The 27,338-nt window shown below is 45.1% G+C and overlaps 1 protein-coding gene across 1 annotated transcript in view; it reads right to left on the bottom strand.

The window, feature by feature from the left end:
* Nucleotides 1–13,101: 13,101 nt before the first annotated feature.
* LOC308151787 (telomere-associated protein RIF1-like) overlaps nucleotides 13,102–27,338 on the bottom strand; it is a gene marked incomplete at both ends in the record, with an annotated part of 42,844 nt that continues 28,607 nt past the window's right edge. Inside the window, 5 exons of the mRNA XM_080524687.1 lie at nucleotides 13,102–13,358; nucleotides 15,281–15,404; nucleotides 21,032–21,185; nucleotides 21,654–21,769; nucleotides 22,243–22,329. Coding sequence (XP_080380813.1) covers nucleotides 13,102–13,358; nucleotides 15,281–15,404; nucleotides 21,032–21,185; nucleotides 21,654–21,769; nucleotides 22,243–22,329 — 738 coding nt within the window. The remainder of the gene's footprint in view (nucleotides 13,359–15,280; nucleotides 15,405–21,031; nucleotides 21,186–21,653; nucleotides 21,770–22,242; nucleotides 22,330–27,338) is intronic.

The raw sequence follows: 27,338 nt of genomic DNA, 5'->3' as shown, positions 1-27,338 counted from the left end.
CACACCAAGAATTTCAGTAGCACAATGAAAATTGTGCAATTTTCGTCAACAACGACAACAAATTATCATAATCATAACATATCAAAATGATCATAACCGGCTCTTGGCCGTAATAAAAATGGAGACTCACACAATGTAAAGGGGAAGTAAGAATATTAATTTCAGTTGGCCCACGGTTCGGTATGAACCTCGTTTTTTGGGTCACGGTTCACGGTTCGTTTTTTTTATTTTTTAAATGCTACTATTTATTTACAAACTGTTACTTTATTTTGCTTATACTTATGGAACTTTAACATTTAGACACATTCCAGAATATGACTGGTAAATTGTATAATATAAATATATATAAACAAAAAACACTTTCAAATGTAAAAAAATTACATAAACACTTTCAAATGCGACGTGTTGTGGATTGGAACTACGGATCATAAGCTTTCAAATGATGTGTCATACATTGAAATCCGAAAAAATATGAAGTTAGAGTCATTTGAATGTTGTTAGACGTCAGGCACATATAGGGTTTGTCGTATATTTCTGTAGTATGTATGATCTATGTATGAATATGTAGTATGTTTTAAACACACACACATACCAGGGCATGCAAGGACATGATGCCCTCTAACAATGAGGGTTCTATGGCAACCAGATGACCAACAGGGACCTTTGGGGGTTGGGCAAAGACACACATACACGCTGGCCCCTCCCCTCTGGAACGGAACGGGGAGAGGGAGAGAGAGAGCGTTCTCTTTCCAGCCCAGGTCCAAGGGGAACAGACGTAATGTATAAATCTGCCTGTAACTGATTAAATTGTCTTAAACTCGATATCTGTTCTTTGATTCATAATCAATAGAAAATAAGCAACAGGTTAACACTTAATCAGCCGTGAGGTGTTAAACAGCACCAGTGAGTACCAAAAAAAATCTACCTTTGCACTCGATCAAATTTCAGGACCCTCCTTTCATGACTTTTCCTAGATATGTGCGTTCTACAACCCAGCATCTTTACATTTTCAAAATCGAGTTAGTATAAAGCGATTTTGCAGTATTTCTGTGTGTGTCTGTGTATTTGCCTTGGGATTCGGCTGCCATCTTTTTCTCCAAGGCTGCAATTCTCTTTTATATCAGCAGAGGTAGCAAGGGGGCACACACTGTGCTCAACCTTCAGGCTTCAGTGCTGAATTAGATACAGTGGATAAGACTGATATTTGTAACATAATGTGTTTATATATAGGCTATATATAGCAATAGTGATACATAAGATATGTATATGTACAGACAGTTATGAAAATGATAAACTGTACAGTATGACTTTTACAATCCCTTCAGATTTGTTGGAGCTGAGGTTTTTTTTGCAATAGTGATAAGATATTATGATATGTGTAGCCTATGTACAGTTATGAATGATACACTGCACAGTATGTACCTATCAAGCTGTGTGGTATTACATAGGTACCACAGCAAAGTAGTTCATCAACAAATATTATATAACAAACGGATATTTATAATATTGTATAGAATGTCTTTTTTGATGATTATGCCTGTACAGCGCTGTCAATTTTCAAATAATGCTATAGGCTATATATATATATATATATATCTACCCTCCCTCCACCCCCACCCAGAGAGCTTTGGACTGTCTGGATATGAACACTTGAACACTTGATCTCTGCACTTTATATTTATATTAATTATGACTCTTGCACTTTGATGTTGGTTTGCACTGTCTTGTCCTGTCTTGCACCTATCCTGCTGTAAACCGTGCTCCATTGTTCCAAACCAAATTCCTAACATGTTTACATGTCATGGCAATAAAAGTCTTCTGATTCTGATTCTGATTCTGATATGAATGTTCAGTTGTGATATGAAGTAGCCAACAATTCTCATGTCGACCATGATTATAATAGGCTACAACAAGGTTGTACATAGATATACGCAGATTCATATTTGGATAGTTGATTTTGGCACCATTGTATAGTAGCCAATTGCAGAGAGTATACATTATTTTGTTTGTTTACTGCACATTATAAATGAAATGAAAATAGCTGTTGTGAAAAGTGAAAATATAGTGTGTTCATGTTGCAGTGAAATCTATTTACATAGATATATCAGATGTGATATTTCTACTACAAACGAACACAGAGAGACAGATAATTCAAGTAACATTTTTATTTACTTGCAATGTTCACGTCAATTCTTCCAAGTAAAAAGTATGGTAATTAATATGAACACCAATATATATTTTAAAAAAAGTAGAAAGTGAATAGGAGGTCGCCGGAGCGCTCAGCGTGGGCGCTGTCAGGTAGACAGGGCAGGAGAGGCATCAGGCCTGGCCATGGGACAGTCAGCATCCCCAGCACACCGTTGCTGGCTTGGTGCATGTGCCACAGACAAATCGTCCACATGACTGGCAGATGTTAATTGCTTTGTTCCCTCGACATATGGTGCCTTGACACTTTTTTCTTTTCACCTGTGGGGATGATTTTGCATTCCTTGTTTCGTGGTAAACGAATCTCTTTCTGATCGTCCCGTTCACAAAAAACGAAGGTAATAAGTCACGTAATATGGCGAAATAAATGTTCGTTCAGACAATACAACATATATTGAAAAATATGAAAAATACATGTGGGATGGAGGTACTGGGATGATATGTGGCAGTTTCTCGCGCCTGTCCCGTTCTGTTGTTCAAAGAATATAATATAAAACGCATCACATGTTTGTCATTGTGTGAAAATGTTTCTGTAGCGAAGAACCGTGGCTATGGGACAACTCGTTTCTAAGTTACAAAGTTCTGAGTTACATACACTTGATGTTGATGGGGGAGGGTTGAATGGCTCTCGATCGTTTCCGATCAATGAACAAAGAGATCATGTTTCCCCCACGGTGTGTTTCTCTTGCGTGATATAGTGAAGACAGACAGGAAAGGGAGAGAGTATATTGACAATTGATAAGATATTGATAATGTATTTCGCTGTCGACCAAAATCGTTTGAAATTACGTGCTTGTGCATTGAATGACACTATGTACAGCGCTGTCAATTTTCAAATAATGCATATTGTTTATCAAAGATGAATCCTGACAATTGAATGCCATTTGAGATCGAGACTCGGTAGCCTAATAGCGATAATGAGTTCAATCTGTAAACAGTTATCATCTCAATAGGACGGCCAATGTAATGCGTTGTTTTTTTGATTTTGCATTCCTTGTTTCGTGACAAAATCACTGTATGGGACAACTCGTTTCTAAGTTACAAACTCGTTTCCGATCAATGAACAAAGACATCGGGTTTCCCCCGCAGTTTTTTGATTGATTGAAAACTTTATTAGAAGATTTGCAGAAGTAGGTACATGAAAGTACATATTACATACAAGGTCAACTAACAGGATAAAAACCCAAGAAAGCCACTGGCTTATTTCAATTGGGGTCCTTTATTCTCAATTCATCGTTACATGTAAGACAGACAAAAAAATAACTAGTACTATCTACAAGATAATACAGACAAATAACTAGTACTATCTACAAGATAAACATACATCCATCATGGGAAGAACAATACAACAAAACATTAGGTATGTACAGCAGTGTGTTTCTGTTGCGTTTCTGTTGCGTGTTCACGCTTCTTGTGTGACATCGCCATCCAGCGATTTTTGTGGGTCAGTACACACACGCCCATTGTGATTAGTGGTCGTGTGATTCCACACCTCGTCGCGCTTTAGTAGGTAAAAAAACGTCGGCGCCTCCAGTGTTCAAATCAAATCAAATCAAATTTTATTTGTATAGCGCATTTCTTACAAGATGTGTTAACCTCTTTGTAATGAAACCGGAAGCACACAGCGCTACGAACTATGAGAGCTGTATCCCATATACCCATTATGCGCATTTTAAGCGCATATAGGACTCGCGTGAAGCATTTCTGCGACACGCGTTTCTGTTCACTGTTTTCATTCCCTCATCGCTTATACACATAAGTTTGACTGCACATGACAGTAGTTCAGCAGTCTTTTAGTCGCACTGGTGCGATTGAATGTATTTCCAAGTCGCACAGAAATATATTCACTCGCAAATGCGACCAAAACAGTCGCACTGTCGAGCCCTGCAGGTGATTGGCCAGGACCCTAACAGTCTGTAGCCCCAGATAGTATAAATAGATATTGTAGATATATAGATAGAAGGATAGACTGATGGGTATTATGGGGTTGTTGACAGAGAGGATGATGGGTAATATGGGTGTGTTGACAGAGAGGATGATGGGTAATATGGGTGTGTTGACAGAGAGGATGATGGGTAATATGGGTGTGTTGACAGAGAGGATGATGGGTAATATGGGTGTGTTGACAGAGAGGATGATGGGTAATATGGGTGTGTTGACAGAGAGGATGATGGGTAATATGGGTGTGTTGACAGAGAGGATGATGGGTAATATGGGTGTGTTGACAGAGAGGATGATGGGTAATATGGGTGTGTTGACAGAGAGGATGATGGGTAATATGGGTGTGTTGACAGAGAGGATGATGGGTAATATGGGTGTGTTGACAGAGAGGATGATGGGTAATATGGGTGTGTTGACAGAGAGGATGATGGGTAATATGGGTGTGTTGACAGAGAGGCTGATGGGTAATATGGGTGTGTTGACAGAGTTCCCCTCAGAGAGACTTTGTGGTGCTGGCGGTGAGGACTCCTCAGAAGGAGGAGGAGGAGCCAGACACAGCTGCCAGCTCATTGGACAGACTGGATGTAGAGTGGGTCACTGAGCACGCCCGACAGGTAGGTTGTCATGGTGACGTGGTGGATCAGGGAAGCACATTTCTACATCTCAAATGGCCTGTATACACACAGGGCTGTGTGTGTGTGTGTGTGTGTGTGTGTGTGTGTGTGTGTGTGTGTGTGTGTGTGTGTGTGTGTGGGGGGGTGTGTGTGTGTGGGGGGGTGTGTGTGTGTGTGTGTCTGTGTGTCTGTGTGTGTGTGTGTGTCTGTGTGTGTGTGGGGGGTGTGTGTGTGTGTGTGTGTGTGTGTGTTGCAGGTGTCCAGGATGTTACTTGGAGGTGTGTGTGTTCTGGGGGTGTTCCTGGTCACCTCCTCCAAGGAGGCTCCACACTCTCTGAGACAGGTGTGTTCACACACACACACACACACACACACACGCACACACGCACACACGCACACACGCACACACACACGCACACACGCACACACACAAACACACACACTCACGCACGCACACACGCACGCACACACAGAGACTAAGGTATAAGCCTGTGTGTGTGTGTGTGTGTGTGTGTGTGTGTGTGTGTGTGTGTGTGTGTGTAGCTGGTGTTCGGGGTGGACGAGCTGGTCTCCAGGGGGAGGATGTGGAGTCTGTCAGACGATGATGTCACAGAGAGGGTGACGCTGCACATCTGCTCCAGGACCAGGAAGTATCCTTCTCTGCTCTGATTGGTCTAGAACCCCAACCTATAACCTATAGTCCCTAACCCTAACCCTAGGTCAGACAGGACTAACACTAACCCAGGACTAACACTAACCCAGGACTAACACTAACCGTAATAACAGGTTAATAACAGGTTAATAACAGGTTAATAACAGGTTAATAACAGTAATAACATGTTAATAACAGGTTAACTAGATCAGAGGTTCTTTAACTGAGCGTCTCAGAGTCGTCTGCAGAAGCTTTGACGTCACGGGGATAGCACGTGGGAGGGGGGGGGAGGTGGTTAGGGGTAGGGGAGTTTGTATGCATATCAGGGGGGTGGGAGGGTTAGGGGAAATGGGTAGGGGTAGGGGAGGTTGTATGCGTGTCCCAGGGGGGGGGGGGGGCGGGGTGGGGGAGATGGCTAGGGGTAGGGGAGGCTGTAGGCATGGGAGAACAGGTAGGTTTTGAGGTCGGATTTAAAAGTGAGGAGTGAGGGTGAGTCTCTGAGTGGTTGAGGGAGAGAGTTCCAGAGGCGGGGTGCAGCTCGTGAAAAGGCACGGTGACCGAAGCCTTTGAGTTTTGAGGGTGGGACAGTGAGGGGAACAATGGATGAGGATCGGAGGGTACGGGTAGGGCGGTGGGGGAGAAGGAGGTCAGTCAGGTAAGGGGGGGCCAGGCTATGGAGGGCTTTGTATGTGAGGACGAGGACTTTGAATTGTATACGTTCTTTGATGGGGAGCCAGTGGAGAGAGTGGAGGACAGGAGTGATGTGGTCACGGGAGCGGGTGTTTGAGAGGAGGCGTGCAGCAGAGTTTTGGACCATCTGGAGTCTATGGAGGGAGCGGGAGGTGATGCCGGTGAGTAGGGAGTTGCAGTAGTCAAGGCGGGAGGAGATGAAGGCGTGGATGAGGGATTCAGCAGCGGGGGGGGAGAGGCAGTTTATTCTCTAAACTACAAACATGCTCGCTAAACCCTGGTGGTCAAAGCCACGTCAAATCGGTGTCTCTGACCAAATTAGATCACATTTGGAATGATTTTAATACCCTGGACAGAAAACGTGTATTTGCTGACATCTAGTGGTTAGCAAATGCATAGATATACAGTATAGACCATCATGCAGGTGTATGTGCATTTATGTAATGATCAGAATCTCTAAAATTATCTAGAAAAATGAAATATGTTAGAGCCTCATGTCTAGATAGATTATATTAAAAAATAATTCTGCCCTCTTCCCCACTCCCCTCTTGTAATAGAGTGTTTTTTATACTCCTGAAGTGGACAAGGTATACACCAACATTAAGCTTGCCTACAAGGCTAGACCGCTAGCTCATCTAGGCATGTCAGGCTGCATTTGCAAATAAGAATTTGTTCTTACATGTTTGCCTGGTTAAATAAAGGTTAAATAAAACAAAAACAAAAAAATGTCTGACCACGTGTCCATCCTCCTGATCCCAGCCTACACTCCCATGAGGAAAAGTGCCCCCATCACCACTAAGACTGTCAGAACCTGGCCAGCAGGGTCCGCTCCACTGCAGATCTGCCTGAATGACACCTCATGGCAGGAATATGAGCATGAGGACCTGGAACAGTTCACGTCGTCGGTTCTGAACCACATAGTGAACTGCACCAACTCAGCCACCGTGGACAAACGTGTCCGGGTCTACCCCAACACGAAGCCATGGATGACTGAGAAGGTCCAAAAACTGCTCAAGGAGAGGGACAACGCCTTCTCAGCGAAGGACACACTGCTGTACAGCACCACCAGGGCTAACCTAAACCGTGGCATCCGGGAGGCTAAGGCAGACCACAGACAGAAGATTGAGGAATGCTTCCTGAGCAACGACTCCAGGCGGGTGTGGCAGGGGGTTCAGCACATGTCAAACTTCAGAGCCAACAGGCTCACAGCCGCGGAGGACGACCCCCTGCTGGCGGAAGAGCTGAACTCCTTCTACGCCCGGTTCGACGAGGGGCGAACGGAGGTAACCACAACACAAACACCACTCGCTCCAGCTCTCAGCAGGCTCACCCTCACAGAGCATGAAGTGAGACGCGTGCTGAAGGCGGTGGACCCCAGAAAAGCCTCAGGGCCGGATGGCGTCCTGGGACGGGTGCTGAGGGACTGCGCCGACCAGCTGGCCGGGGTTTTCACCAACATCTTCAACCAGTCCCTGTCAAAACCTCAACCATCATCCCAGTCCCGAAGAAAAGCACGGTGAGCTGCCTAAACGACTACCGCCCGGTGGCACTCACACCAATCATCATGAAGTGCTTCGAGAAACTGGTCCGGGCCCACATAGTCACACGCCTCCCGCCCAACCTGGATCCATACCAGTTCGCCTACAGAGCCCACAGGTCCACAGAGGACGCCATTGCGACGACTCTCCACTCCACTCTATCCCACCTGGAGAGGGGGAACAGCTACGCGAGACTGCTCTTTGTGGACTTCAGCTCTGCCTTCAACACCATCCTTCCAGACAGGCTAGTGACCAAACTACTAGACCTGGGACTATCACACTCTATCTGTGCATGGATCAAGGACTTCCTGTCTGACCGCCCCCAGGGGGTGCGGGTGGGCTCCCACACCTCCACAGCCCTCAGACTCAGCACTGGGTCCCCCCAGGGCTGCGTGCTAAGCCCCATCCTCTACAACCTCTACATCTACGACTTCACCCCCGTCCACCCCAGCAACTCCATCGCAAAGTTTGCAGACGACACCACCGTGGTGGGCTGCATCTCGGGGGGGGGACGAGGCGGCGTACAGGGATGAGGTGGAGCAGCTGGGCAAGCTGTGCAAGGTTAACAACCTGCTGCTGAACCATTCAAAGACCCAGGAAATCATCGTGGACTTCAGGAGGAAAAAATCTGAGGTCCAGCCCCTGCTCGTCGATGGAGGGAGCGTGGAGAGAGTCTCAACCCTCCGATTCCTGGGGGTGCACATACAGGATGACCTGTCCTGGAAGACCAACACAGCAGCCATCATCAAGAAGGCACAACAGCGGCTCTACTTCCTGAGAGTCCTCAGGAAATACCACCTCAAACAGGAGCTGCTTGTGACCTTCTACCGCTGCACAGTGGAGAGCATCCTCACCTACTGCATCTGCGTGTGGTTCTCCAGCTGCACAGCCGCAGAGAGGAATGCGCTACAGAGAGTCGTGAGATCGGCCCAGAAGATCACCGGCGCCCCCCTCCCCTCTCTGGAAGGGCTGTACAACACACGCTGCCTCAGGAAGGCCTCCAAGATCTCCAGAGACCCATCCCACCCTGGGAACGAACACTTTGTTCGGCTGCCCTCGGGCAGGCGGTACAGGACCATGTCCGCAAGGACAAATAGACTGAAGCTCAGCTTCTACCCCAGGGCCATTCAGGCCCTGAACACAGCAAAGACCTAGGTTCTAGGCCCTGGACAATCTAGACAATTTGATGGCAGCTACTAGATTGTAATCAAGTGCAATACTGAAACACAACTGTGAACATTTCAAACCTGCAAACTGCGACACTTTAAATGAATGTGCAATAACACTATGTGCAATATGACAACCCTCGGGTACATAAGGTTCAGAGATAGGAAATGTTAGAATAGGTATAGCATAGCATAGAGTACAGCACAGTGTTTTATTTGTATAGTATAGTATAGTGGATAGTGTACATAGCCTTTATTTATGTAAACCAGCTCTTTTCCCTTCTTGTTTTTAGTTTTTTTCCTAAGCATGCTAAGGGGGGGGGGGGGGGGGTCACTGACAGTTACCTGTTTGCGGTTTTAAGACCCACTTTTTTTTAGAGCTGCATACATACAGATGCGCTAAGCAACGATTGCCTGTTCCCCATGTCGAGATGATTGTTTACACACACGTTTTTATTTATGTAACTCGCTGTGTGTTGAGGTGTTTGTTAAACGAAACGTGTCAGGTTTTTATAGGATGTATAGTGTTTTGAGACCTCGGTGAGGATGCACTTTAAAACTAAATCAATTTGTTTATATTTATATTTTATATTTTATATGAAAGTCCCATTATTTTTATCCTATTGCTCTGATCAAATTGTATTTTGTCTATTTTTTGTTGTTGATCTGGTGTTGTTTTATTGTGTAATTGTGCTGTTTGTTTTAACTGTTGAAACTTAAACTGTTTTTAAGCTGCTGTCTTGGCCAGGCTTCCCTTGAAAAAGAGATCATTGTATCTCAATGGGACCGACCTTGGTTAAATAAAGGCCAAAACCCCCACAAAAAACATGTTCTGTCTCCTCCTCCCTGCAGGCTACCAGCAGACCAAGACTGTGGAGGTGCAGCAGAGATCCTCCTCTGTCGCCACCCAGCAGACCACCGTGTCCTCCGTCCCCTCCCACCCCTCCACCACCGGGGTGAGTACACAACCAAGCACACGGGGTCAGAGGTCACTGCCATGACCACCAGCCCTCTATGTTATGTGTCAGTCTGTAGGGTCTCTGTGTCGTTAGCTGATGGTGGTGGTGGCAGGGTCAGTGAACGGAATTAGAAGTTTTATTGCTCAGCACGGGGAAGGTAGATGGCGATTCAGACACTAGGGGTTCAAGGGTACTTTATTTTTAATGTCAAATTCCTTTTGGGGGGGGAGGTTGTTGTTGTTGTTCCAAGAATGCTTCCAAGCTGTCAGTTGCTTTTTATTTCAGTTCGTGACGTTAGAATTATACAGTTCTATCTCCATTTTTGGTTAAAATTGATTTTCTTTTACATAATCTGATCCATTAGGTGTTTATTAATGCCTGTATGGTGTTATTTTTTTAAATGTTGACATTTTTGAGTTAGTAATTCATCAAATACAAAGGTTCCATCTCACAAAACATAATGGAATGTAAAAAGGTTGACGCTCAATATCTCTGAACTGCCCTAAACGGAGATAGAACCTTATCATTCTAAACGGAGATAGAACCTTATCATTCTAAGCTCACGGTATTAGCGTTAGCTAGCGTCTGAACGGTCTTCTCTGCCCCCGTACAGAAAACGGTGCGTGCCATGTACGACTACACTGCAGCCGACAACGACGAGGTGGCCTTCAAGGACGGTGACGTCATCGTGAACGTGCAGTCCATCGACGAGGGCTGGATGTACGGCACCGTGCAGCGCACCGGCATGGAATGCTCCCGGCCAATTACGTTGAGGCAGTCTAAATAAAGACAAGGCCCGCCCACTCCCCCCACCCTCCATGAGTGGGCAAGACACATCCACCAGGCATCCTGATTGGCTGGATCTAAAGCTTCATAGATGTTCTCAATGTGTAGTGTTTAAAATGTAGTTGCTGTACTGTTAGTTATCTACTGTAATGGTAATCCATGTGCAATTGTTGTGAATGCCTGTTCCCCTACTGCCTGTGGGATGTGACTGATGACTGACGAATTACGTGTATATATGTGTGTGTATATATATTATATATATATATATATATATATACAGTAGGGGTGCAACGGTTCAGTTGGCCCACGGTTCGGTATTTTGGGTCACGGTTTTCGGTACGGTTCGGTTCAGAAACAAACGTTCCAGACCAACTCGACCTCTGACCAAAGGCCGCGTTCGAGGCATTCACGTGGACGCTCCGGCGCTCTCAGAGCTAATTTACGAACGCGGCCAAATTGATCTTCTCGCCATAAAGCTTAAGCGTACAGTGGGCTTCCTGTATAGATTTAAATCTTGCTTTTCCTTGGCTTCCAGAAAACGTCTTGTCTCCGCCCTTTTCCTTTCACAATTGGATTATGGTGATACAGTATATAGGTTTGCTTCTCTGTCCACTTTATCCAAGCTAGACCCCCTGTATCATTCGGTTCTAAGATACATCACCAATAGTGCCTTCAGGACCCATCACTGTACACTGTATAGTCTGGTTGGATGGCCATCTCTTTCTGTCAGAAGGCTCCAACACTGGTACACTCTTGTGTTTAAAATCATCTCTGGCTTCTTACCGAATTATCTGGGCCTGAAGTTCATCCCTATACCGAGTGGCTCGGGTCTTAGGTCTCGTAGATGGCTACAATACAAGGTGCCACTTATCATGAACAATGTTGGAAGGGCAAGCTTGTCTTATTATGGCCCTTGGTCTTGGAATGACCTACAGACTACTTTAAATTAGAGGCCCTTATTTCCATAAGTATCTTCAAGCGTAGATTAAAGGATGTGGTCACCGCTCGCTGTACCTGCTTTGGTTAGACTTCTCAATGTTTTAATCACCTTGTAAATACCCCTACCATTGTTTGTCTATTGTATTGTTGCCACTGTCTTATGTCCTGTCTTGTTATCTGAACAGTTTTTTTAAGCTACTATTTTGACCCTGTCTTGGCCAGGTCTCTCTTGTAAAAGAGGTTTTAATCTCAATGTGACTTCCTGGTAAAATAAAGGTAAAAAAAAAAAAAAAAAAAAAAAAGACGAAAACCGAAAACCGTCACGGTTCACTAGTGAATTGAGCCGTGGAACGCAAACCGTACCGTCCGTAAAAAAACCGAGAACCGTTGCACCCCTAATATACAGTATATATATATATACACTCACACACACATAATTATATGAATGAATAGACTATGGTAGAATGTTAAAACCTTTACAAGTCCCTGTCTCGCAAGAACAATGATGTTGACTAAAAGCACATTATTTTGTAAATTGCAAACAACCTTATTTAATGTCCGTCAAATATTTATGAAAAAAGCTTGATACGTGAAGTTGTAAAACTTTAACGCAAGAAGAGATACAGGCTGATGGAAAAGTCAAATGTATTGAGAGAAGTCGAAGTATTTATCACCTGAAGACCACACAACAACAACCACACGTTGACGACAACCCAACATTACGTGTAAAAAGAAAAAGATGTGTAACCTTACAAACCTTAAAGGAGGCATCGTTCATTCGTTGCTTCTATGTTGAAACTCCAGTTCTGAAGAGTTGTAAGAGACGAGCCTCTTCCTTCCCTGGCTGAAGGATGGCCACTAGTTTCGTGTGTTTTGTTTTCTTTCCGATTACCTAGGTCTGGGGGTGAGGGAAGCTGTATACCTTGAATCTGTAGCTAATAAAGCACACTAACCTTCTGCAGTACTTGTGTCTAATGGGCTTTTGGTTCCTCACTCTTCCATCTCGGCCCACCTCAGTGGAGGCAGAAATCGGAGGACGGGCTCACTGTCGTGTGTCACACGTTTGACTCTATTCCTCATTCCATGTAATTACAACGAGCCAATACTTGGATTTCTACCTCCAACCAGGCCACCTGAAAATGTATCATCACACTTGTATATCTCAGTTATCTCCAACAGTTGGACTTACACCTAAAAAGGCTGTTTGGCTAGGAAATTGTACTCAAACTCAAACACACAGGAACAGATCAGACAGTTTGTTCAAAGAGACCATTTCATTCAGTAAGACTGTAGACAAAAGGTATTTTCCCTGCGACGCCTTTATGCTTCATGACAGAAAAGTACCCTGACAAAAACATAATGAAGTAGAGATGAGACACACAGCGACCGAAACAAACCCTACGAAAACATAAAACCGACACCATAGACACATCTGTATCATAGTCTGAACATGACAGCCTCAAACAGGCACAACACTGGCATTAGTATGACACATTACAACAGAAGTGAGTCGTCCACATATTGTACAAAATTACAACAAACCATTGCCGAGTGAACCACGGGGGGGGGGGGGGGGTAGGGTACATCCGAAAAGGAGTGTGTGGCTGTGAATCACGGTGTGCTTTCCTTTTGACACCTGGTCTGCAGCTGGACCACCACGGTCCTCATCATGCCTCCCAGCTGCTCGTGGAGCTGAACCAACTGGTCCGGAGAACACCGGCAGAGCTCCTGTGGTGTCAACCGGGTCCGCAAGGCCTCCACCTCAGAGAGCAGGTCCACCTCAGGCCTCTGGTCCTCCACCACCACCAGGGGCCTCTCCTGGTCTGGCTTCATGTCCAGGGCCACCGGCTCATCCAACAACGCGGTGGCTGAAGACAGGACAAGGCATGTGTTACATACTGAGGGGTTGGTTGAACAGCAGTGATATTTAATGCAGCTGTAGGTTTTAGGGCTGCATCACAAAACATGTTTTCAATGGATTCTAACCCATGCCTGCCTACAGGCATCAGTGGCGTAGCGCAAAATCCCGGGGCCCCCCCGCAAGGTGGCGGCGGGGGCCCTTTCGCAACGGAGTAAAAAAAAAAAAAAAAAAAAGTGCGTTTTTTAGAGGCCGATGCGTTATTGACGTTGCGAAATTTCGCAATATGCACTCTACATTCTAAATGCTTGACTTAGCAAAAGGTACAAACAAGTGAGAGCAATAGCCTATAACTAAAACCAAATGGTAGACTACACTATATCAGTAGAATGTATTATAAGTAGAATAGTACAAGCTTTATTTATTTTAACAAAGTGTGGTGTGCACAGCAGTGTGATATCTGTAAACATAATCTGTAGACTCTCCGCTAAGGGTTGCCAGATGGGATTGAGAATTTCCAACCTAATCAATCTAAAAACTTCTAAATCCACCAAAAACCAGCCAATCTGGCAACCCTGTCTCCGCTGCATCAGAGTCTACTTGTTGCGTAAAATTGGCCAGGGTTAGTCTAATCCTTTGTTGGACATCTCGTTTCTTAAGTCCTGGTATATTGTGGCATTTCTTTACTGTTTGCCATCTGGTCTAGGAATACCCAGGGAGACGCAGACAGCAGAAGTAGAATAGAATAGTAGAATAGAAAAAGAAACAGCTATATATAGCCTAACCATGCTGAATTATGTACCTGTATGATGCACTGACAGCCTGTGACTGTGAACCTGGCCGGACCCTGCCTTTCTGCCTGAGTTTGAGTATGATGCTGCCCAAATAAATGTTATTGTTTAGTGCTGTACGCTTTCGTGGTATTATATTGTGTGAATTATCATCTGTATGTTGTTTTTCTTTCACTCGACTAACCGCCGAGATAATACTTGAGACATGTACTTCCGTAAACATACATTTTTTTATTGGATTTTTTTACAATATCGGACCGACAGTCCCACATATAGCGGCTATAATGTCCGAATAGAGAATCTATCACCACCTAAAGAATGCTTATTGTACTTTGTATTGTATTTTCGCTTGCTCATTTTCCTTGTGTCTCGCTGCCTACGTGTGACGTCAAAGTCATGTTGCTATTGGATACGGCTAACCATGTATATATTTTTTAATATAGGCCTATATATTAAAATTAAGGTTGACACAATGAAGGGCCACTTATTTTCTTTGTTTTATATATTTTTAAATTATAAAAAAAAAAAAAAAAAAAAAAAAAAGTGGATCCAATGTTAGGGGGCCCCCTAGTGGCTGGGGCCCCCCCGCGGTGCGTCGCTTGCGGGCCCGTCCGCTACGCCACTGACAGGCATATGAGTGCACTGTAGGCCATGGTGCTACACCTCAAGTGGTTTAAAGAAACAGTTCCATTTCCATTTACTATAGTGTATAGTATAGTGTATAGTATAATATATTATTATCATTCTAAGGAAAAACATAATAAAGGAAAAAAACGAAAAACAGAACATAGTATACTATGTCCTTTTCCCCCCCATTTTTTTCCCCTTATTATTTTTTATCATTCTATAGTATAATATGATATATTCTTATCATTCTAAGGGGAAAAAAATAAAGTGAAAAAAACATTTTTCTTTATCTAATTTTTTTTTAATATAATTTTTTATATCAACTTCAATTTGCCAAAAAAACATCCATCACCACAAACCCTTTTTGCTGGACAGGACTCACCGAGGGCCTCTCCTGATGTGTGTGTGTGTGTGTGTGTGTGTGTGTGTGTGTGTGTGTGTGTTACTGATGTGTGAACAGGACTCACCTAGGGCCTAACCCTAACCCTAACCCTCTCTGCTGGACAGGACTCACCTAGGGCCTCTCCTGAGGACTTCTCCTCCTCCTCCATGTTGTGGGGAACGTTGGGTTCCTCCAGTTCAGAGGTCATCCTCTCCATCTCATCAAAACTCTTCAACTCATCGCCGCGACCTTTTCTCTGCAGCAATGGAAAGGCAAAATGTCAATCATACTGTAGACCTAAGAGGTACAATAGCAAACACCTGAATTGGTGTTTATCAACACGTGACGTTAGAATTATAAGGTTCTATCTCCATTTTTGTCAAAATTGAGTTGTTTACATAATCTGATCCATTAGGTGTTTATTAATGCCTGTGTGGTGTTATCAGGGCCGGCCCGTGGGTCTGTTGGGCCCCAGGCGAGATCTTGAAAATGGGCCATCCTAGTAGGTAGTGTCAACAATGCCTCTGTCAAAGAGATGGCTTGGGCAGATAGTGATTTTGGAATGTAACAAGCATTCTGATAGGCTGATGGCAATAATGCACAGTGAATCAGCAGTGTTAGGAGAGTAGTTAGGCAGATATCTAAATTTGGCCTGAAGTGGCTTCAAACTATTTAGTAACCACCGTCCAGGCAAGACAGGGGTTTTGACGCACATCCAAATATTCAAACCAACAAAATCGTATATCCAGTCCAGGTAGAATTGCAACAAAAATATGGATTTATTAAATATTCTTTAAATATAAACATAAAATTCAGACTTTACAAAAAAAAGAGATAAAAATAGATAGAAAATAGATAAATAACAAAATAAAAAACTCACCAGCCACCGCTGATAATATATTCTTAAATATTCTTTAAATATAAACATAAAATTCACACTTTCCAAAAAAAAGAGATAAAAATAGATAGAAAATAGATAAATAACAAAATTATAAAACTCACCAGCCACCGCTGATTTGGCAGTATAGCCCACAGTAGTTCACAGTATATTTCTCAATATGAATCACAGTATATTTCTCACAGTAGCCTATATATAACTCACAGTACCCTATATATTAGATCTTGACTCTACGTGCCTTCATAGCAGCAAAATCATTGATTACATCATTGTATGAGATTCTCTCACTTATTTTATGATTCACACTGAGAATCGCAAGGCCAGTGAGACGCTCCTGGGACATTGTGGATCGTAAGTATGTTTTAATTAGTTTTAACTTTGAAAAGCTCCTCTCTGCACTGGCTACAGTTACTGGTAGGGTTAACGCAATACAAAGAGCTGTCCAGAGATTGGGGTAAACCTCTTTCAAATGCTGGGTGTGAATGAATGATAGGAAGTCCAGCAGGGACATATTGGGTGAAGGCAATTGTGGTAAGTTTGTTAACTCCTGGGCTAGCTCCCTACCGTTGATGTCAGGATCACTGTTTGTTGTTAGAGCAGCACTAAGTGTCTCACACTGAGTTGATAGTTCATCATGTGTCAGATTAGTGAAGTTTTTCAGCACACTGAACTTGTCTCTCACCTCGGACAGACAGACAAACCTTTCCTCAATAGACAATTTGGCCGCATCTACAACAGTGTTAAAGAATGTCACCTCTAACCTCTTCAACGCATCTGTGAAAGGCTCATCACATGACTCGTAGTCAAACTGCCGTTTGGTGCTTCTCAGCCTCTTCTGCTTTAGTGTGGCAGCCACATTCATGCCATCACATATTTCTGTAGCTGTTGCTTGAGCTGCTGCGAAACCTGTGACTCTGTAGTCAGCAAGGAATCTCTGTGTCTTCCTGAGTAGATCAACAGCTACATCTAACTGCATTTCAGATGACTGCATAAGTTTGCTGACATGCTGGATCTTTGCTAGTATGTCATACCACACAACCGAGCAAACAGAGAAACGGTATGAGCCCACCTCCTCTGCCAAAGACTGGGCTTCAATCCGGATGTTTCCATCAGTGGCCTTATCCCTCACCTCCAAGAGGGCCTCCCGTACCCCTGCAGCCTGATAGCGTAGAGCCTCTACACTTTTGATTCTGCTCTCCCACCTAGTTTCTGCCCAGGACTTCACACTGATCGGAACATGTTCTTTCAGGATTGCCCATCTCTGAACACTTGCTGAAAAGAGAACATAGATCTTTTGGAGGTATCCGAAGTAACTAATTGCGACTATGGAGGCTTTGGCTGCATCAGACACAACTAAGTTCAGAGTATGTGCCCCCAAGGCACAAAAAAGGCTCTGGGATTCACTACTAAGAGTCTGGCCTGTACACCCTTGTGTTTCCCACGCATGTTCGCTCCATTATCATAAGCCTGACCTCTGCAGTCACCAAATGGGAGATTGTGTTCCTTTAACTTTTTTAATATGAGGTTTGCCAAACTTTCACCAGTGCTTTCGTCTGCTATAAGAAAACCTATGAAATGTTCCTTGATTTCTGGCATGTCATTGAATTTGACTATTCTAATGAGTGCAGACATTTGTTCTTGGTGGCTTACATCTGGGGTGCAATCTAATATGATTGAAAAGTATTTGGCTGCTTTGATTTCGGTCACAATTTCTTCCATTACTCTGCCACTCATTGCTGCAAATAGTTCATTCTGAACAGTTTTAAAGTAGTGTGGTATCCAACTGCCCTTTGCACCCTTGCAATGTGTTGCTGCATTACAGGATCAAACTTAGCAAGAAGTTCCACCTCTTTCAAAAAGTTACCATTGTCTGGCTGATACAATGTGTCACTTGATCCTCTTAAAGCAATGTTTCTCTGTGCTAGCGATTGGATGATGGCCACTAAACGAGTAAGAACATCCCTCCAATGCCTCTTCTCAGCCTCTATGAATTAATGAATGAATGAATGGACTTTATTGTCATTGCTATAGTACAGGTACCAAACAACGAAATTTAGGAGGGGTGGCTCCCCTGGTGTTAGGAAAGGGAAAAAAAAGAAGAAAAAAAAAACTTTAAAAAAAAAATCACAAGAAGGGAAGGAGCTGGTTTACATAAATAAAGGCTATGTACACTATCCACTGTACTATACTGTACAGATAGACGACTAGGGTTGTCATATTGCACAATAGTATTATTTCAATAGTGACATTTCCTGCCTGTCTATAGTCTCCCCCTTTTTGAGACGCAAATCTAACTCCTTCCAGGCTGCCAAATGCTTGGTGTGTTCAGGAGAGCTCTCATGGGTTTTCAAGAAAGATTGTGCATTCTTCCAATCACTTACCCCCCCTTTGACTAAATTATGTTCTTTTCGAGAAAACAATTTGCAGCAAAAACAAAAAAGTGCATTGCTTTTGGGGGAATAAGTCAACCAGCTTCTCCTCATTTTCTCACCATTCACCAATGTTCTAAAGAAGTAGTGGTAGAGGCATGCTCTGGCATCTTCTCTTTTGGGGAAGGTGTAGTCAGATTTAGGCTGTAGTGGACCTCTGCTCACAAGATCAGTTCTTACTGTGTCTGATAAGACAGAGGGCCAGTCAGCTGGGTCAGGAGGTGGCGCTTGGCTGACAGCTGGATCAGGAGGTGGAGCTTGGCTGGCAGCTGCGTCAGGAGGTGGAGCTTGGCTGGCTTCAACTGTGGCACATGGCTCTGTTTCAGGTACAGCCTGAGTAGAAGGACCTTTAAACAGACATATAAGACACTATTAATGTCCTGCAATGTCACACATGACATGAAATAACACAGAGTAAACTATGAAACATTATTTTTCTCTTACCAGCAGTAGTAGAACAAACTTGACATACTGTATATCTGCAATGTCACACAAATAATTGTGCTCCTACATAACACAGTATAAAGAGTATGAAACATTACTCACCAGCAGCAGTAGTAGGATCTACTTGAGGAGGTGGCTGGGTTGTCAGATCAGCTGGAGGCACTCAAGAATTTCAACAAAGCTCCTACAAGAATACAGCCAAAGCATAACATTAATTAACTTAATCAAATAAGTGTAACGTTACATGATGTAGGCTATATTGAGACAATTTCAGAGGGATTTATTCTATTCTGAAACTAAAAAATATTATATGTTGAATCGGTGGCGATGCTGCAATTTAAGCAAGCTAGTTCATAGTTACCATATTGACCCGAATATGTAAAGGAAAACACAATATTCAGGCACCAGATGACCATTCAAAATATAATGTAATATAATGCAATATAAGGCTCTCAGGCTGGCATTCTGTACTTTCAAATATGTATTCTCCTTGAATCAACTATCAACTATCAGCTATTTCTCTAGCAAAAACGAAAGCTAACTTATTTGCGAAACAGCGCCCCCGCCACCACGTCGGCTCAATGCCGCAATTGCAGTTAGAAATTACATAAATCCACCGAGTGCAACGCTTATAGAAAATACGACCGTCAGAGTTTTGTCGAGAATTGGAGGCGGCTAGAAATGACGGAGGCGGCCGCCTCATAGTTCTCTATGCAGGAAAAACCCTGGCATACATTCGTTACGTTTTTCAGTCACGTATTCACACACCCTCCTGTCAATCTCCTGGAAGCGATCTTTTTGGGCCCTGTCCTACCGACACTTCTAACATTACACTCTGTAATATCATATTTCTTGGCTGCTCGACAGTTGTTTGATGCCTCTGCTTCATTGATCACCATGGTCTTAAAAATTGGCATCGTAACTTGACTAACTTTAGAGCCACTTAGTCCGAGCTGGTCCTAGTGTGTCTCCATCCTCCTCCATAAAGCTGCATGATGCAGCACACATAAATATTAAATAATGAAATTCAAGGACAGGACATACATACATACCTCTACTTTTGGCTTGTTTTTCTTCATCTTCTCTTTTTCGTTTTCTTTTTTGGGCGCCAGAGTGATGATGTTTACCGGACATACTTGCACAGTCTCAGACAGTGCTCTTGAGTGATGGAGATGACCGTTGCCCACTCAGCCCCGCCCACTCACACCCACGTGAACATTCAAAATACAAATAATAATAAACACACTTTTTTCACAAGACTTGTTTGGCTCGATTGCGAGGTTTCACAATTCCCGATTTTATTTTATTACTTTTTTTTTTTTTTTTTTTTTTTTTATTACTATGAGTGGGCCCCCCCCGCCTTTCGGGGCCCCAGGCGACCGCCTGTATGGCCTGTAGGACAGGCCGGCCCTGGGTGTTATTTTTAAAATGTTGACATTTTTGAGTTAGTAATTAATAAAATACAAAGGTTCCATCTCACAAAACATAATGGAATGTAAAAACTTTGATGCTCAATATCTCTGAACTACCCTAAACGGAGATAGAACCTTATCATTCTAAACGGAGATAGAACCTTATCATTCTAAACGGAGATAGAACCTTATCATACTAAACGGAGATAGAACCTTATCATTCTAAACGGAGATAGAACCTTATCATTCTAAACGGAGATAGAACCTTATCATACTAAACGGAGATAGAACCTTATCATTCTAAATGAAGATAGAACCTTATCATTCTAAATGGAGATAGAACCTTATCATTCTAAATAGAGATAGAACCTTATCATTCTAAATGAAGATAGAACCTTATCATTCTAAATAGAGATAGAACCTTATCATACTAAACGGAGATAGAACCTTATCATACTAAACGGAGATAGAACCTTATCATTCTAAATGAAGATAGAACCTTATCATTCTAAATGGAGATAGAACCTTATCATTCTAAACGGAGATAGAACCTTATCATTCTAAACGGAGATAGAACCTTATCATTCTAAGCTCACGAATTGTGCATGAGAAGGTAGAACACTTGGGCTAACAACGGTTAACAGAGAAGACCTCTGCAGTTAGTTGATATGAGGAAGTAGACAGACAGAATAAGACTTACCATGAACAGCAGGTACGGCTCAAGTGCTTTCTTCACATTGGCGATCTTTGGGGAGCGGATGGGAAGAGCCTTGATATCGGTGGGTGTGAGGGCACTGAGGTCACCCACAGTTTTAATATTTCGGGCTCGCACAAGTTGTCCAAAGCCACGGGGCCTGCAGATAATTAAGAAAAAGAAGTGTGAGAAGTGTTTAACACACAAAGAAAGTGTTTGGATATCTGCTACATGAAAGTGGGACCAATGCTTTGTTTGTTTATTTATTGGAAGGATCCCCATTAGCTATACCCATAGGCATGAGCTGCTTTTAGTGGGGTCCACATTTAAAACATACATTACAAGTAACATTTAACATATAAAACATGCTTAAATCACAATATCAAACATAAAAATATATCATACATTATACAATTTTGCATAATATTAAACACATAAATCTCTAGTTACATAAAAATAGAACAAGTTACAACCATGTCAGAGAGGACTACACATTTCCATCTACAGTGCATCACCATCTAGTGTCACAAGTCTGCTGTACCCAGGTGTTTCCTTATCTGCTTTTTGAACATACGTTTACTTGTCACGTTTATCATTTCTGTTGGTAGTAGGTTCCATGAATGCTCACCACATGTTGGAGTAGATCTGAGGAAGCACGGCTTCCACCGGGGTGGAGCAGCTGACCAGCGCGGGGTAAACACAGTCCTTGGGGATGGGCCGGCGCTCCTGGCTCATCTCTGAGATCTTAAACCGAGACGATCAAGTTAGGCATTGTGTGTTAAATCTTCCATTAGGGTTTTAGAACATGATTGTCAATTAGCCTAAATATGAAACACAGATGTTTCATAACAATTCTATGCTCATATTCAACATAGGCCTTGTTTCAACAATATGGGGCGGCTGTGGCGCAGGAGGTAGAGCCGCCGTCTAATGATCGCAAGGTTGGCAGATCGGCGGTTCGAGCCCCGGCTGACCACATGTCGAAGTGTCCTTGGGCAAGACACTTAACCCCAAATTGCTCCCAGTGAGCGGGCCAGACCTTGCATGGTAGCTTGTCGCCATTGGTGTGTGAATGTGTGTGTGAATGAGAGGCCGTTGTAAAGCGCTTCGGATAAAGGCGCTATAAGTGAAGTCCATTTATTTACCATTTACGTTACATCCTGACCCTGATTGTCAACAAGAACACTGGTGGTGTTAACGGGTTCTGGGTTACATACCAGGCACTTCTTGGAGCTCTTGGACCCCGGGTTCCGCAGGTTGCGTGGACTGAGGATCAGTAAGCCCTTGGTTGGTGTTGTGATGTACTGCAATACAGAGAGCAGAGGACGTCGTCACATCTAAGGGTCATAAGACAGGGTGGCAGAGGGCGTTACATCTAAGGGTCATCAGACAGGGTGGCAGAGGGCGTTACATCTAAGGGTCATCAGACAGGGTGGTAGATACAGGAATCTGGAGGTTAATTTCAATACCTTTCAAAGACTTTTTAAAGACATTGTCAATATTTTTCCAGACCTCACCGCCACTTCGAGCTGTAACTGTTTACATCAGTGACACCTTTAACTTAACAGTTTTAGTTTGCAATAGACTACCAGCGTTTCTCAACCTTTTTTCAGTCACGGCACTCTCCCTCTCCCTCTCCCTCTCCCTCTCCCCCCCCCCCCCTCTCTCTCTCTCTCTCTCTCTCTCTCTCTCTCTCTCTCTCTCTCTCACTCTCTCTCTCTCTCTCTCTCTCTCTCTCTCTCTCTCTCTCTCTCTCTCTCTCTCTCGTTCAAGCCTCTACATTCAAAAGCCTCTCTTTTTAATTGTTGTCTGTGAGCAGATAGTTGGATTTGAGGGAATTGAGTCCTGAAAGTCCTTGAACAGGTGTGGGAACGATAGTTATGGAGATAGACTCCAGTTCTATGAGTGGAGCGGAGCCCCATAGGGGAGCTCTGCTCCTATTGGTTTACCCGCTACCTAAAGTAGCCAATGACTGAATTTTTCAATGCCTGCGCCCGCCTGGGGTGCTATATAAAGGGGCGTCCTTCGCTCCCTCATTCTCCCAAACATACAAAACAGCCGGGTTTGAACGAGTCGAAGTGGGCCAGCAGCCCTATGGGGCTCCGCTCCACTCATAGAACTGGAGTCTATCTCCATAACTATCGTTCTATATCGTGGAGCTCCGCCCCATAGGGGAGCTCTGCTCCTATTGGTTTAGGCGGAGCGAGCGAGGCCAAATGTACCCCCACTGAGACTATTAATCCGAAAACAATCTCAGCGGCACCCGGAGCTGACCACTGATGTTGGTTCAAGACAACCTTAAAAAGTTGGCCCAACCCACACCGAGTCTGTTCCACTGATCTAGCCCTTACGTGAGCACGCAGGGTCGTAGATCTAACGGAACATGTCCTGGAGGAGGTCCCCTCCCCAGGCACATTCGTAATCATCCTGACAGCACTTGAATAGCATCCCCAACCAGGGTAATCCAAGTGCCATCCCCACTACATCAGTCCTCAGCAAAACTGAGGACAGAGTGAGAAAAGGATGAGGAAGAAATATCACTTACCTAACCCTTACGTTGGGTTGTTGATCTAACAGACATGTCCTGGAGGAGGGTCCCTCCCCAGGCACATCCGTATTCATCCTGACAGCACTTGAATAGAATCCCCATGACCAGGGTAATCCAAGTGCCCTTCCCACAACATCAGTCATCAGCAAAACTGAGGACAGAATGAGAAAGGATTGAGGAAGAATATCACTGACCTAACCCTTACGTGAGCACGTAGGGTTGTAGATCTAACGGAACATGTCCTGGAGGAGGGTCCCCTCCCCAGGCACATCCGTAATCATCCTGACAGCACTTGAATAGAATCCCCAACCAGGGTAATCCAAGTGCTTTCCCCACTACATCAGTCATCAGCAAAACTGAGGACAGAATGAGAAAAGGATGCGGAAGAAATATCACTGATCTAACCCTTACGTGAGCACGTAGGGTTGTTGATCTAACGGAACATGTCCTGGAGGAGGGTCCCCTCCCCAGGCACATCCGTATTCATCCTGACAGCACTTGAATAGAATCCCCATGACCAGGGTAATCCAAGTGCCTTCCCCACTACATCAGTCATCAGCAAAACTGAGGACAGAATGAGAAAAGGATGAGGAAGAAATATCTTTCAAGTAATACCGTACAAAAGGTGATGGCGACGACCAAGACGCCGCCTCACATATCTCCTCCACTCCCACTCCCCTGAGAATGGCCACTGATGTGGCCATGCCCCTGGTGGAATGAGCCCGAATGCCAGTCGGCACGGGCTGCCCCTTCGATTCGTATGCGAGGCTAATAGCCTCGCAAATCCAATGGGACAGCCTCTGCTTCGAGAGTGGTGCCCCGGCTTTCTGTCCGCCGTAGCAGATCAGAAGCTGGGGAGAAGATCTCAGTCCTGCCGTGCGCTTCACATATTGTGCCAACGCACGCACCGGACATAGACAATGTAAACGCCTCTCCCTCTCTCCGTCGTGAGGAGGAGGAAAAAAGGCGCTCAGAGCACAGCTCTGAACCCTAAACCCACGATTAACCTTAGGGATAAAAGCCGGGTTAGGGCGTAACACAGCTTTTGTTTCGTCATCAGATATGATCAAACAATCTGCCCGTGTCGAGAGAGCACATAAATCACTCACTCGCTTAGCCGTAGTCAAGGCGAGGAGTAGACTCGTCTTGAGAGACAATAAACGCAACGACACAGTGTCAATGGGTTCGAATGGGGGCACGCACAGCGCCTCTAGCACAATCGACAGGTCCCATTTTGGCATTAGAGTCCTAAGAGGGCGTCTAAGCCTACACACACTCCAGTCAAAAAACGCTTAACCAGCGAATGACTGAACAGTGTCGTTGTCGCAAAACCCTCATGACAAGCTGAGATGGCAGCCGCGTAAACTTTAATAGTTCCCGCCGCCAATCCCTTGTCAAACAGCGACTGTAAGAAGCACAAGAACGTTTCGACCCGACAGCAGACTGGGTCAACGTCCTGTCCCTCACACCACTGTGTAAACACTCGCCAGCGCGCCGCATATCCCTTTGCAGTGGATTGCGCGCGCACTCTGAATGGTCTGAATGACTGCGTCTGTCAGACCCCTGCGTTCTAACAAATCCCTCTCAGTAACCAGGCCATGAGGGGGCCCCCCATCATAGGCGGCCCCCTCACCAAGCCTCTGGCTTGAGAGAGTGCATCTTGTCGATGAGGTATGGGCCATGGGCCCTCTACCAACATCTCCATCAGTTCCGGAAACCACGGGGCTCCGGGACGGTCCGGGGCTACAAGAATTAACTCTAGCCTCTCTGACCTCACTCGTGCCAACAGTGGGAGGATAGATGTCAGGGGTGGGAACGCGTATAACAGGACCCTCGGCCATGGGTGGTGTGCGAATGCATCGACTCCCAATGGCGGGTTGTCCTGTTCGCGCAGGGAGAACCAAAGGCGACACTGCGCATTCGTCCGGGACGCAAACAGATCCACTTCTGCTTGCCCGAACCGTGCCCAAATCAGAGACACAATGGAGGGTGCTAACCTCCAGTCGTCGTCCCTCGGGCCTCCCCGTGATAACAGATCTGCTCCTTCGTTGAGCAGACCTGGAATGTGGAGAGCTTTTAGCGAACTCAGGTGTGTGACAGCCCACAGCCATATATCTGTCGCTAGGCGATGAAGTGACGCTGAGCGTACTCCCCCTTGACGATTGATGTATGCTACTGTTGTCCTGTTGTCGGATCTGACTAACACGTCCAGATCCTTTAACACCGGGGCAAAATGAAGTAGCGTTAACTTCACCGCCTCGAGTTCCAGCAGGTTGATGTGACGCGTCTCTAACGGTCCCCATCTTCCTGCCACCGAACCTGCCTGACACACTCCTCCCCACCCAGTCAACGACGCGTCCGTGAAGACTGGGTAGTGGGATGCCGGTCTGCCCATGGCGATGACGCGCGGGTCTCTCCAGTAGCTCAGGTCGGTCTTGACCGATCTCGGTATTACAATCAACTTGCGACGGTGTCTCACTGGATCCAGTCGCAGTCGTGCGAACCACCTCTGCAGTCTGCGCATGTGTAATAGGCCTAAGGGGACCAGTACATGGGCTGCAGACATCAGTCCTAGTAAGGACATCATTGACAGAGCGGTGATTGTATTTGTCACTCGACACACCCGGAGAGCTGACGTCAGTGTCGCTCTCCGTGGTGCCGATAAACTGGCCCTCATCTTGGCAGTATCCAACTGAATGCCTAGATAGGAAAACTGTTGAGCAGGCCACGGAGCACTCTTTGTCCAGTTGACAGCTAACCCCAGCTGAGTGAGGTGCTGCACCAGTGAGGTTGCGTCCCGAATGGCTCGATTTGGGCATTGGGCCAAGACCAGTAGGTCGTCGAGATATGCTAATATGCGTATCCCGTTTCGCCTCAGTGGTTCGAGTGCTGTCTGCACGCATTTGGAGAAAGTTCGAGGAGCAAGCGCGTACCCGAAGGGCAGGCGCGTGTACTCGTAAACCTTCCCTTGGAAGGCAAAACGTAGAAATTTCCTGTGCCTCTCTGTGATTGGCACATGAAAATACGCGTCCCTCAGGTCTATGCTGATTCCGTAGTCGCCTTTCTGTATACAAGACAGAAGGCGCCTCGTCGTCAACATACGAAAGGGGCGTTTCGCCACTCTCTCGTTGAGGACCCTTAAATCTAGTATGGGTCTCATGCCTCCGGATTTCTTTGGGACAAGGAAATACGGGGAGTACCACCCCATGTCCCACTGGTCCCTCGGAACCATTGTCACTGCGCCCTTTGTTAGGAGATTCGTAATCTCCTCCTGGAGCGCACGTGTCTTTATCGGGCAGGACAAAACAGTCTCTCTCACGCCCCTGAAGGGCGGAGGAGGCTGAATGAACTGTAGTGCATATCCCCTCCTCAATGTCCTGTCCAGCCAGCCCGACAGAATACCTGCCCCTTCTAGCCATTCTGCATAACGCAACGACAGCGGCTGGGCCGTCTGTTGTGGTGCAGTCGACAGAAAAAGCTTGAATTTCTGTATGACCCCAGCCGCCGCTGCACACCGAGGAGGTGGCACAGCCCAAGGTGGGGTCATTTCGAAAGGGATGGGCTGCCGTCTGTAAAGAGTGTTTGCTATGTGTAACAATGCCCTTTATTGACGCAGGTTTATTATGCCTGATAATCAAAGAACCGGCCGCACGCTCATGAGCTGGGCCAGATCCTGATAGACATGGAGGGGTTATTGATGTAAATAACGGTCCCTCTATACGGCTACAGACAGGGGTGTTTAACCCCGTTTGTGTCGTGATAGGG

The sequence above is a fragment of the Nansenia antarctica genome (assembly GCF_963989245.1).
Source record: "Nansenia antarctica genome assembly, chromosome: 2".
In the NCBI taxonomy this organism is placed as follows: Eukaryota; Metazoa; Chordata; class Actinopteri; order Argentiniformes; family Microstomatidae; genus Nansenia; species Nansenia antarctica.
The sequence above is the reverse complement of the archived record's forward strand: the minus strand, read 5'-3'. Positions and strand labels throughout refer to the sequence as shown.